Here is a 13,040-nt window from a genome sequence, read left to right on the forward strand (position 1 = left end):
TGGAAAATTTCAATCATGCGCGAAAATGCAAAAATCGCACAAAAAAAGGGTGGAAGACCGCGTCACATTTTACACGCGGCCATCTCGAGTCGCCGGTCTCGCCGCTACGTACGCACTGGTGCAACTACTCCCTCCCTCTCGAGCCGCCAACAAAACTTGGTCCATCAAGAAGCCGCCGTACTTGCCGCGTCCCGCGTGCGCCGCGCCCCAGTACCCATGCCGTTCTCCTGCTTCGCCGCCGGCGCCCGAGGTGGCGGCGATCCGTCCGCGGCGCCGCCGTCCTCCTCGGCGACGTCCGTCTACTGGACCCACCTCGGCGGCGTCACGCTGACGTGGTCCCGCGCTCCGATCGGCCTCCTCCTGGCCGCGGAGCTCCGCCTCGCAGGGGACAGCGACACCGCGCCCGCGCGGCTCGCGTTCCGGCCGTGGCTCCCGTGGCGGCGGCGCGGGTCGAAGCGGTTCTCCGCGCCGGGCGGCCGCGCCGTCAAGTTCTCGTGGGACCTGTCGCGCGCCCGCTTCGCCGCCACGGGACGCCGGCCGGAGCCCGTGTCCCGGTACTACCTGCACGTCTCGGTGGACGGCGAGCTCGCGCTGGCCGTCGGGGACCACGCGCCCGTCGCGTCGTCCGCGGGGCTCCTCCTCTCCCGCCGGGAGAACGCCGTCGCCGACGACGGCCGAGGCGAGGCCTACTCGACCACCGTCAGCGTCGCGGGCGAGAGGCACGACGTGTCCCTCGCCGTGGAGGGCTCCACCATGTGGGTCGCCATCGACGGCGAGAAGGCGCTCCAGGTGCGCCGGCTCCAGTGGAAGTTCCGCGGCAGCGAGAGGCTGGACCTACCCAGCGGCCGCCGCATCCGCGTCACGTGGGACCTCCACGGCTGGCTCTTCTGCCCGGACGCGGCCGCCGTCTTCGTCCTCCGGTTCGAAACCCCCGACGCGGACGAAGCGGACGACGTGGACGAGTACGACGACGGCGCCAGCCCGCACGTAGTGAGGCAGAGTTCTTTCAGTTTCAGGAACCACCACCAGGCACACGGCGGCGGCGGCGGTGGCGAGAGCTGGTACAGCAGCGACAGCGATAGGAGGGGGTGGAGGCGCGGCCCGTTCAGGTCGGGCTCAGACACATCGCCGTCGGTGTCGGTGGCGTCGACGTCCGCGGCGTCGTCGGCCGGCAGCGTGGCCACGGTGTCGGAGTGGGCGGCCGCGGAGGAGGCGGCGGCGCTCAAGGACGGCGGCGGGTTCTCCCTCGTCGTCCAGCTCTGGAAGAAGAGGAGATAGTGGTAAGTGCGTCGCCAATCCATTGCACTGCCTGCCTAGCATTGCATGGAAGAAGATCGATCGATCTCGCTCGTGCTTGGAATTTGGAAACCAATGCGTGTCGGAGCGGAGAGGAAAGATTTTGTCAAACTGGATGAACGATCTGCGAGTAAAGTTTTGATCTGTCGTGCTTTCTGTATGCGGCTCGGTCCATAAAATGGCAACAAATTCAAAACTTGGCGATTTGCTCTGATTTTCTTTTGCCTATTTAATTCAACTGAGATTATATATATAAATGAGCTATCACGGGCACACTTCGAGTTTATAGCAAAATGGAATGGATATTGTTTGTGATACAGCTCTAAACCTTCAGCCACAAGTCGTTTCGTAGCAGTGCATTAGCTTTGTTATTTGGATTACCCTTGACTCCGTCACAAGCACAAAAGTTGTGCTGTGACTGAGAAAAGGTCAAGAGCCACGACTGGTGCATTAGCGGCGCATTGCTCTAATTGCGAAGTAAAAATTTCCCCTCAAGCTCATTTGTCCATGCCTGATTCACACTATTGTCTTTATTATACTTCATTATCCGTCTAAAATAAATCAATTTCTAAAATCACCGGAAGTCAAACTATTTTAAATTTAACTATTTTTAAGAGAAGGATAATAACATCTATGACATAAATATGTATACTATGAAATTATATTTTTTTTATAATATATCTAGTGATGGTAATTTGGTGCCATAAATATCGATGCTCTTTCTATAAATTTTGATCAAACTTAAAATAGTTTAATTTTGAAAGTTTTTTAGCATTTTATAGAGATACCTAAATTATAACTTGGATTTTGGCACATAGTGGAAACAAATATCCTAAATTGCAAGTCGAGATGATTCCAAGCGACACCTTGAATGGTCGAGCTTATAAGAATAGTGGCGTTGGTTTTAGAGTTCTAAGTTCTGAGGTTCTCTAATACCCTCAAGATTAAAAGAGGCCCGACGAGACAATCAGCCTGTTCGGGAGGCCGTATCGTATCGTGGATTATTTACTGCTGGCTGGTTTGGTGTGAGAGAAAAACACTGTTCCCGGCTGAAAATTTACGATCGTTTACGAGCAAACGAACATGCTGAATAAGTGGCCTAGTTGTGGCTATGGGTGCAAGGGAGCGGTGATGAGGCAGCACACCCCTAGCTATGGGTAGTGCAAGACTGGCGAGTCGAGCCAGGGGTGAGAGGAAGCCAATGGATTAGTGTGGGGATGGGTATATATGCCCTGTTTGCTGGGAGGAATTTAGAGGAATCTGGATGAATCTGGAAGAATTTATGAGAGCATGACAGTGAAAACCAACCGTGGACGGTGAATTCCGGCTGGTTTTCTTACCAGCCGAACGCCGCCGTAGTGAGCACAGACTCGGCGGCAGTGATGCAGGTTGGCACCGGAGATGAGAGGAAGTTAAATGTAGGAGTAGAGAGTGTATTGCTGTGGCGCCTATAGAGAAGATACTCAGGGTGTTGAATGGAGGAAAAAGAGAAGACACCAGGTATTGGATGGAGAATAACGAAAGCTTTAATTTTCCAGACACTTGAAATATGACATTTTTTTTAGTTGAAAATGTTGCTCCAGTCGCTCGTAAATACAAGGTATCCTAGGATTGGATTCTAGGTCAATTTAAGGGAGGTAAGAAAAGTGAAATGTACCCCCCACATCAAACTAAAGTGTTACAATCTTTGATTTGATCGGCCCAAATATGAGGAAAGAAAGAGGTGGGCCGGGAGAGATACATTATAAATGAATTAATGATGAAGGAGCCTTAGTTTACCCTAAATCCATTACATTTAGGGGGGCAAACTTCAGTCATGTCTTATACTATTTGGATTTGGAAGTCAGTACCTCTCTACTACCAAGAGTACCTACTGCATCATCCAAAATACGGCACCTGTCGGTACCTTTTTCCGTGAATGAAGCGTAAAAAGACACTGTTTATTTTTTTTTCCTCCAATATCGCTCCTAGTGCGCCAGTGATGGCGTATTACGTACGAGGGATCGCCGTCACGTGTAATTAGTAAAATTCACTTCCGCGTGTGGACACTCTACGTCAAAGATTTTAAACAATTTGGCTGTACACACTCAACAGCGACATATACATACCCTTTTTTCTGGCTTTCTGGAACGACAGAGATGGCGCCGGCTGCATATGCACCGCGTCGATATTCAAATCCGATGGTCCGTTCCACGGGTCCTCCCGGGCGAAACAAAAACCAAACCCTATTTTGATCTGCAGAGGGCGACCTCCTATTTTGTTTGAAAAAGAGTTGCCACGCAAGTATCGGCCTCCATTTGACTTCCTCCCGTTGAGAGTGAACGCCGAGGCGGCCCCGCGTCAGGTCGCGCCGGTGGGCTTCTGGAGCTGGGCCCGTAGTGTAGGGAGTGGGGGAACGGCGTGCAGTGTGGGCTGATTCGGCGGAGTCAGCGGGCTGGAGCCGTGCGCTGCGCGGCTCGCGGAACCCCCCAGTGCGCCGACCCGGGCCGTCTCGTCAGGCCGCGGGCGACGTGCCCGTGCCCGGCACTTGCGGCGGCCGAACGTTCTGTTCGGCGCTGACAACTGGGGAGATCGGGAGAGGGGAGATCGTTTGATCGATCACGACAAATGTTCAGAGACCAACCACGCCGTCTCCACCGACGAGCTGCGTGCTGCTCTACTACGACTGCACGACGCCGGCGCAAGAGGATCCGCTCGCTCTGCTGGCGACTGGCGTCAACGCCAAGCCTACGCCCTGCCGCCGACTCTTGCTCTTGGCCGGCTCAGCTAGCTGGTCCGTGTCCACCACGCTTCGGCTACTGGTTCATTTCCTACGTACATACATATAGGAGTACCACTACCAGCACAGTAGCCTAGGTTAAGATACCTGGAAGCTGGAAGCTGGAAGCTGGAAGTCTGGAATCTGGATGGATGCGGCATTCCCCTCTGCGCGTAGGGGTACGGCCGGTCGGTCAGCGAGACTGGACGACGGGCATTAAACTCCGCCGGAGAATGCGTTGCATCAGGAACAGGGAGGTGGCCAGGGGCCAGAGTGACGGGCACCCACGACGGACGGGGAGCTGAACTGAACATTTGCCCGCTGTTGCGTGCATCCGGGTACAAGTACAATGCCATGCCACCCCTTCCCTTGTCCTTCTGATCCAACAAATCCTGGACCGTCGTCTGCACAGTGCAGGCGGCGGTCTGGGTAGGAGAGCAAGCGCGAGGCAGCCAGCGAATCATTGGTGGCCGCGGGGATTAGTTGGGGGTGCAACCGCGGCAGCTGGAAAGGCCGCCCTACTCTCCAATCTCCATGGCCACGTCCGGTGTGCGGGGGCGGCCGGGCGGCACGTTCCAGCTGCGGTTGCGGTTGCGCTTGCGCGGCAGACGGCATGCTTCGTCAGCTGGCGATGGATTCGGTCCGGTGGCCGGCAGGGGGACAAGCGCGGAAAAGGCTCTGTCCGGTGTCCACAGGCCAAAGGGAAGGAAGCCCATGCCCCATCAGCATCCATGATTAGCCTTGCCGCCTCCGCTTTGGCCTGCCCAGAGCCCCAGACCAGAGAGGCCTGAATCTCATCATTCTGCGCTGTGCCGATGTACTCCTAGAATCCACACAACAAAGATATTATCGGATTGGATTCTCTCGAGCACTGCCCTGCCAGTTTCAGCGGATATTTGAACGTACGGGATGATCCAATCCGGTCAAGGTGACACGCATCAGCGAGTCGATTGGTGGGATCGGAGCGCTCTGTCAACAATTGGCAAGTGGCAGTCGCTAGCTAGGCAGCTTGCTGTACCTGCACGACTACTAGTAGTAGTACGCGCAGACAGACGTGCGGTCCGTCGTCTTGACGGGCGCTTTATTACCGCAGGCGTCAATCGGAGTCAAATACCATTACAGCCTTGCCGGTCCAGGGCGTGGAGCGCCACTAAAACGACGCGTTCGTACACCGCAAGTGCGCCGTCCCACTCGACCCACGCCCACCATCAAACTCCCTACGTACGTGCACTAGCACCAATGGCCTAGGGCTGAACAAGCAAAACTGCAAAGGTGACGAGAGCAGCCACCCTGGTTAGTGGTTGCATTCAGTCACCACTCTTCCTATTCCTAGCATCGCCAAGCCTATGTGCTGGTCTTCAAGCCTTCGATGCTTGCAAGTGCAGCCTGTGTCTGTGTTGGTGTTGGATCCAAAGAAAGAGGAAAAGACGAATGCATTCCAAGTTGGTGTTGGATCACTCGCCCAAAGAGAATATACATGGATGGATCAATGACAAACAGCAAGAGACACGTCGTTGATCACAACCTGCTATGATTATTAACCACCAAATAGTGCTGGCAGCTGGCAACAAACACAGACAGTAGCTCCGTCGGCCCACTGGATGATACTATCACTAGAGCCTACCAGAATTAGTACCAACAACCGGAATTAAAGACCTGAATTAACCACGGTAAGTACTACTCCGATCCTACAGCAGGCACGCACTACTGCTACTAGCAAAGATTGAAATAATAATATGCACAGAGTTGTTTAGTATAGTAAAAATCAGGTAAGAAGACTGTAATAAAAGAAAATGATGTTCTGGAGAAGAAATGGAGCCGTTTACGTGGTGGACCCCGACGAGGCGTCTGCCAGCGGCAGCGGCGGCGGCGGCGGCGGCGGGGAGGCAGACAGTGGCCGGGGCATCGTCAGGTTGTTCCGCCGGCCCACGGAGAGGGACCGGAAGAACGTCCTCGTCCTTGGCGGCGCGGGCGAGGCCTCCTGGCGCGCGGAGCGGCTCCCGACGGCGGCGGCGGCGGAGGATGGGCACGACTCGCCGCCCCCGCGGCCGCGCACGACGGCGCGGCCGTTGCCCGGGATGACGCAGGTGAAGACGACCCCGATCTTGGCGAGGCGGTTGACCCAGCGCGGGATGCGTGCGCGGCCGGCGACGAGGCGGCGGCACGCGGCGTCGCAGAAGTGGTTGCAGTTGCGGGACACCAGGTTGTAGGCGTCCCCTGGAAACTCGGCGGCTAGGTCGGACATGAGCGCACGCACCTCGGCGCGGCTCAGCTCCGTCGTGCCCACCAGCACCGACTCCCGGAACGTGTACCCGGGGCACCGACGCGGCACCACCTCGAAGATCCCGCTGCTCGCGCCGTCGTGCGCCCCGTACGCGTACTCCACGCCGTGAACTGCAGCAGCAGCCAGTCGTTGTCAGCACACAGCCACAGAGTCGTCGTGTTAGGACGCGGCGGAGGAGGAAGGAGGGAGGGAACCCGCGCGGGGGTGCCTGGTGAACGAGCGTGCCTTGCACGCCGGAGTGGTAGACGCCGAGGCCGAGCCACCGGGCGTAGCCGTTGGCGGGGGTGACGTCGTACACGTTGAGGAAGACGGGGCTCGACGCCGACGCCGCCTCGCCCGCACCACGCTGCTGCTGCTGCCGCGCTGCCCGCACCGTCGGGGTGGAGCCCATCAATCCGCCTCGCCGGCGCGTCTCCCGTCGCGTCCGCGGCCGGTGCTTGCACGGCGAATTCCACAAGTAGCTAGCTAGCTAGCTAGCTTGTGCGCGGCTGGCACTGGTCGCCCGCCCCGGCTGGCGAGACAAAGGTGGGCGGGGATCGCGCAACTCGCGCCCCGGGACGCGCGCGGACCCCGGCACCCGCCTTGCCTTGGTGAATGGTGACAACTGACAAGGACAGGAGCTGTAGTAGAAACAGCAAAAATCCCGCGCTGGGCGTCGCCTTTTCCCCTGCTCGTTTTGCTGGGATGCCATGCTGAGGCCCCGTTTAGATCAAAAATTTTTTGGATTTTGGCTCAGTGTAGCATTTCGTTTGTATTTGGTAATTAGTGTTTAATTATGGACTAATTAGGTTCAAAAGTTTCGTCTCGCGATTTCTCGATCAACTGTGTAATTAGTTTTTTTTCGTCTACATTTAATACTCCATGCATATGCCGTAAGATTCGATGTGACAGTTACTTCGCAAAAATTTTTGGATTCTAAACAGGCCCTGAGTGTCCCGGATGTGCGCGCTTGGAATAGGGAGAGAGAGCATGGACACCGCTGATACGCAAGTTTGTTTGGTGCCGTTGCAATCGATGTTTGCTTCCACAGGAATGAATGTCTGGGCCGGGAAGGAAGGAGGGGGTACATCACCGATTCTTTCTTTTCCTTTTCTTTTAGCTTTTGTACATATAATAATATATGCGGGGCCGGGGGGGGGGGGGGGGGGGGGGGGGGGGGGGGGCGGGGGGTGGCGGGGGTGCACACTGCATTCTATGATGATTCAGCTTTCGGTGAAGTGACTGACCTCGGCTGGTCAATCTCGACCTGCTTTAAATGGAAAATGAAAATTTAGTTTTTTTTTTTAGAGAACAGGAGAGACTCGGAAGCCCCTACTGAAAATTTATTAAAGTAATCATGAAGGTTAACAAAAAAAAGGGAAGACCATAGGCAGAGAGAAATTTAGGAAAAAAAAAGAAACAAAGAAAATTAAAACAATTACAGAGAGTGCTCTAGCCATAATTCAATTGAAGAAAAGTATTTCTTTTTAGCCCTCTACAGAAGCAAGCCAAAAGTGCGCTTGAAAACAGCTGAAGCCCTTTGAACGGTAATAGGTAGTCCTCTGAAGATGGCATCATTCCTAATATTCAGATACTCCAACTCATAATGATGATAACTTCCATATAAAAACCGACATTTAGCTGTATTTTGAAACTCTCAAAGATCTGTAAAGGGTCCAGAGCTAAATTAATTGTGATGTCAACAAGATTCCAGCAGGCTTGAGCCATTTCACATTTCAAAAATAGATGATGAACAGTTTCCTCAGAATTCGAAGAACAAAGCACACAATTGTAAGAAGGAAGGTGCATGTGCTTCCTCCTCAAAATGTTACGGGTGCTCAGTCTGTCATTAGTGAGCAACCAGAAGAAGATCTTGTGCTTATGCTAGCAAGAGGATTTCTAAATCCATTTATAGATTGAGTGTGACCAACTTCTTCCACACAGCTGACAGTAAGCCTTCTTGGAGGTGAAAATGGAGCTGCCCCAAATATACATCCAAGTGTCAACACCATCAGACAGCTGAAGGTTTTGTAGGATGATTTTAAACTGCTGAAATTGTGCAAAGGCCTCTATTGAAAGAGGAAGGCTGAACAGACCGGAGGTGTTAGTAACTGAGGCTGCACATTGGAGTGAAAGGAGAGGCTTCTTGGCAAAAGAGAACAATTCAGCAAAGATTAATCTTAGAGGTTGACCTATCCAGCAATCATTCCAGAGAAGGCAAGAAGCACCATCTGTCACTAAAACTGAGGCCATGCTTTTGAACTTATCTAACAATTTCAAGACATCTTTCCACAAGAATGATCCTTTCTTGACATGATTAGGGAGTCTACCATTACTATAATATTTCTCCCAAATAAGATACACCCAGGGGATGTCTGCTCTGTTGTAAAACTTGTGAAAGTTTTTTTAGGAGCAGGGCCTCATTTTGAGTTTTGAGGTCCAGCACCCCAAGTCCACCTTCTTCTTTTGACTTGGTCACCATGTGCCAAGCAGCCTTGGCATTGATTCTGTTGTTTTCTTCAGACCCTCTCCAAAGACAGTGTTTTCTGTATTTGTCAATTTGCTCCCTAACAGTGGAATGAAGATGGAAAGTGCTCATGAAGAACATGGGAAGGGATGTGAAGACAGAGTTAGTCATCTGGAGCTTCCCAGCTTGAGAGAGAAAAAGGGAGGTGCTGACCAGCCTCCTTTCACATCTAGTCACCAAAGGCAAGAAGTCCTCAACCCTTGGTTTAGTAGTACCCAATGGTAGCCCCAAGTAGGTGAAAGGTAGATTACCAGTGGAGCAGCCAAAGGTGGCAGCAAGATGTTGAAGCCTTTCCTCCGAGAGATTAATTGGGACTAGCATTGACTTGGAGAAGTTCACCTTCAGACCAGTGGAATCAACAAAAGTGTTTAGAAGGGCTTTCATCACAAACAATTGTCTAGCACATCCTTCCATAAAGATAAGAGTGTCATCAGCATACTGAAGGATTGGAAAGTCATTAGTATACTGAAGAGGGATTGGTAGATTGAGCAACCCTTGCTCTTTTGCCCTGTTGAGAACTGATTGCAATAAGTCTACAGCAAGCACAAACAGAAGAGGGGATAGAGGGTCCCCTTGCCTAACTCCTCTTCTGCAATGGAAGACCTTACTAGGAGCACCATTTAGTAGAACAGAAGAGGTGCCAGAAGAAAAGATAAGTTTCAACCAAGCCAGCCATTTTTGCCCAAAACCTTTCTTCCTCATGATTTCCAACATAGCCTCATGTTCAATTTTGTCAAATGCCTTTTCAAAGTCTAGCTTCAAGATTACAAGTTCCTTTTTCTTGAAGAGTGGCAAAGATGCAGATACTCAAAGGACCAAGCTAGACAGTCCTGGATAGATCTAGACTTGATGAAGCCATATTGATTGACATGGACCAACTTAGTAATCTAGGGTTGAAGTCTATTAGGCAGCAGTGAAAGTATCTAGGCCCCTAGTTGGGGTTCGGTGATTAATGACAATACGTGATTACTGTGACTAACATGTGTTTTACAGAGGCAATTAAGTTAGGTCACGGTAATGGAGATCGATTGGGCTATCATAATGGTCATGCCCCTACGTTGGAAATCGTTTTAGTTTTCAAAGGATGGACGACAAGGTTAAGGATGGACTAGTTCTAAGTGTCGATTGAAGTTGGTGTGACACTTAGAGTAGTTTAGGACTTTGTTTTTCCTTTGGCCATACTATTAAGGGGGGTACGGACGGGTAGCTTGACCTAGGTGAGTCTAGTGGGTTAGGTGTGGTGCACACTTGCTAAAACTAGCGCTAGGTAGCTCCAAAATAGTCCTTAGATCTAATGGAGCAAACTTCATTCACATATGATCGAGAGTTGGAAGTGAATGGGGGGTCAAATACTGACCGGACGCAGGCTTCGGTGTGACCGGACGCTAGCTCAGAGTCCGGTCAGTTCATTTGACCGAGGTGAAAGCATCTGGAAGTGACCGGACGCTGAGAGGTCAAGTGATCGAACGCTGAGGGTCAGCGTCCGATCGACATCAGTAAGGTTCCAATGAGGGGAAAACATGACCAGACGTGTCAGGTCAACACTTAACCACTAGAGTTCGGGGTGTACTGACTGAAGCGTCCAGTCAGCATGACCGGAGCATCCGGTCACCCCGCAGAGGCACATAACGGTTTGTTTTTCAGCCGGTGTTATAAATACAACCTCCACTCATGTGTGGGGGTACTTTTGCTCATTTCAACAGCTGAGAAACACCTTAGAGAGTGCCAAGAAGAGCAAGGTCCTAGTGAGGTGATTGAGATTTGAGAATCCCAAAGAGAGCCATCATTAGTGAAGCAAGAGTAGCAAAGTGTGCATCCACCCTTCTCATTAGGCTTGTCGTGGTCAAGTGAGAGTTCGTGCTTTTTACTCTTAGTGATCGACATCACCTAGACGACTTGGTGGTGATTGGGAGTTTGGTGATCATCCGACGGAGCTTGTGGGTGACCCAACTCAAGTTATGAGCGGTTGTGGGTGATTTACCGCGACGGAGTGTTAAAGAATCAACCCGTAGAGAGCACTTGATCCTTGCGCGGATCAAGGGGGAGCTACACCCTTGCGTGGGTGCTCCAATGAGGACTAGTGGGGAGTGGCGACTCTCCAATACCTCGGCAAAACATCACCGTGTTCCTTCTCCTCTCTTTACTTTAAGCATTTACTTTGAGCAATTCATTACTTGTCATTTATATTCCTAGAATTGCCATGCTAGAGTAGGATTAGAACTTAGGGTGCTAAACTTTTGTGCGTTAGATCAATAGAAACACTTTCTAGGCACAAGGGGTTAATTGGGCTAACCATATGTTTTGATTATTGCAAAGAAATTTGTAATTAGCCCAATTCACCCCTCCTCTTGGGCATCTTGATCCTTTCAATTGGTATCGAAGCCTCGTGCTCACGTATTTAGGCTTAACCGCCTAGAGCAAGATGTCTCATGGGGATGGACCTCCTGCTATCTTTGAGGGAGATGATTTTTCTTATTGGAAAATTCGTATGGAGACGTATCTAGAAGCTCTAGATGTTGGTATTCTTAGAGCCACCTCACATGGCTTCCCAAAACCTCGGGATGCTACTCACCTACAAGGCGATGAGGTAAACTACGAGAAGTGGAATGCAAAGGCTCGAAACACCATCTTTAGAGGCCTTTGCAAAGATGTGTTCAATCGGGTGAGGAACCACAAAGACGCCCATGAACTATGGTCGGACGTTTGTGCGCTCCATGAGGAAACTAAGAGTGAGCGTGAAGAACGCTATCATCTTGTCATGAAAAAGCTCAACTCTTTTGAAATGCTTCCTAAAGAATGTGCTAATGAGATGTATTCATGTTTGAATGTTCTTGTAGAGGAAGTCGATGGGCTTGGACTCACTCAAATGCAACCATCCGATGTTGTAAGAAAGATTTTGAGTGTCCTCCCCATTGATAAATATGGACATATTGTGACCGTGCTCCATCAAGGTGATCTTTCCACCGCTACACCGACACAAATTTTGGGAAAGATCAATGCTCATGAGATGTACATGCATATCATGTCACAAGATGGCTCATCCTCTATCAAGAAGAAAGATAAGGACTTAGCATTCAAAGCTAGCTAAGAGAAGGGTAAAGCTAGACTTGAGTATGAGAGCTCAAGTGATGATGAAAGTCTTGCACTCATGGTGAAAAAGCCCGCCAAGATGCTAAGAAGCTCAACAAGAGTGGCATCAAGTTTGATGGCAAGAAGAAGAAGTTCTTCACTAGCTCTAGAAGGAAGCCAATCTCCAAAATGGATTGCTTCAATTATGGAGAACTTGGTCATCTAGCACACCAATGCACTAAGCCCAAGAAAGACAAGTTCAAGAACAAATACAAGGGCAAGAAAGATGACTCAAGTAATGAAGAAGAAGAAGAAGAGAAGAAGAAGAACAAGCCATATAAGAAGAGAGATGGCAAGAAGGACTTCCACAAGAAGAAGAAGAGTGGAAAGGCATACATTGTCGGTGATTGGCTTACGGACATTGATTCATCTAGTACATCATCTGATGATGATAGTGACAACGAGAAGGTGGCCGTAATTATTATCAACTCTTCATCATCTTCATCACCACCACCCCCATCATCCTCTACACACCTATGCCTTATGGCCAAGGGTGACCGCAAGGTATCTAACAATGATGATAGTAGTGATGATGAGCATGCTAGTGATGATGATAGCGATAGTGATGATGATGAATATGAATCACCTTCTTATGATGATCTTGCTAGATTGCTAAAACAATACACTAAGATCATTATAAAAACTAGAGCTAAAAATGAAAAGCTAGAAGCTAAAATTAATTCTCTTTTAGCTAAATGTGATATAGCGGAAAAGGCTAGTGTTGAGCTTAAAGAAGCAAATGATGCTATATCATCCAAACTCAAGGAGCTCAAATCTTCTAAGAAAGAGCTTAAAGAAAAACATGATAAACTTGAGAGGACACATAATGAGCTCATCACTAGCCACAACAAGCTAAGAGAAGAATATACTACTCTTAAGGTTAATCATGATAATCTTGTTATTGCTCAAGAATTCTTATCCAATGAGCCACATGATGCTACTAACGATATTGTTAAGATTGATATAGCTACATCATGTGATAACTTGATTATTGAGAGCATTGAGCAAAGTTCTAGTAGCAAGGGCAAGCAAGTGGTTGAAGCCGATGATTATGATGAGTTTGTCAA

The 13,040-nt window shown here is 50.3% G+C and overlaps 2 protein-coding genes and 1 pseudogene across 2 annotated transcripts; 1 reads left to right on the top strand and 2 right to left on the bottom strand.

Annotated features, from left to right (window-relative positions):
- Window positions 1–119: 119 nt before the first annotated feature.
- LOC136529543 (uncharacterized) lies at window positions 120–1,539 on the top strand. The gene has a single exon (XM_066522622.1). It carries the CDS (start codon window positions 217–219, stop codon window positions 1,276–1,278), a length of 1,062 nt encoding a protein of 353 aa, XP_066378719.1. The 5' UTR covers window positions 120–216; the 3' UTR covers window positions 1,279–1,539.
- Window positions 1,540–4,977: 3,438 nt separating this feature from the next.
- On the bottom strand, window positions 4,978–6,941 carry LOC136529062 (deSI-like protein At4g17486). The gene is made up of 2 exons (XM_066522115.1): window positions 6,564–6,941; window positions 4,978–6,448 (listed from the first exon to the last, which is right to left on the bottom strand). The coding sequence occupies exons 1-2, from the start codon at window positions 6,727–6,729 to the stop codon at window positions 5,877–5,879; spliced, it is 738 nt and encodes a 245-aa protein (XP_066378212.1). The 5' UTR covers window positions 6,730–6,941; the 3' UTR covers window positions 4,978–5,876.
- A 5,811-nt stretch (window positions 6,942–12,752) lies between these two features.
- Window positions 12,753–13,040, bottom strand: part of LOC136525650 (callose synthase 5-like) — a 20,597-nt pseudogene continuing 20,309 nt past the window's right edge.

This window comes from Miscanthus floridulus, chromosome 19 (assembly GCF_019320115.1).
Source record: "Miscanthus floridulus cultivar M001 chromosome 19, ASM1932011v1, whole genome shotgun sequence".
NCBI classification, from domain to species: domain Eukaryota; kingdom Viridiplantae; phylum Streptophyta; class Magnoliopsida; order Poales; family Poaceae; genus Miscanthus; species Miscanthus floridulus.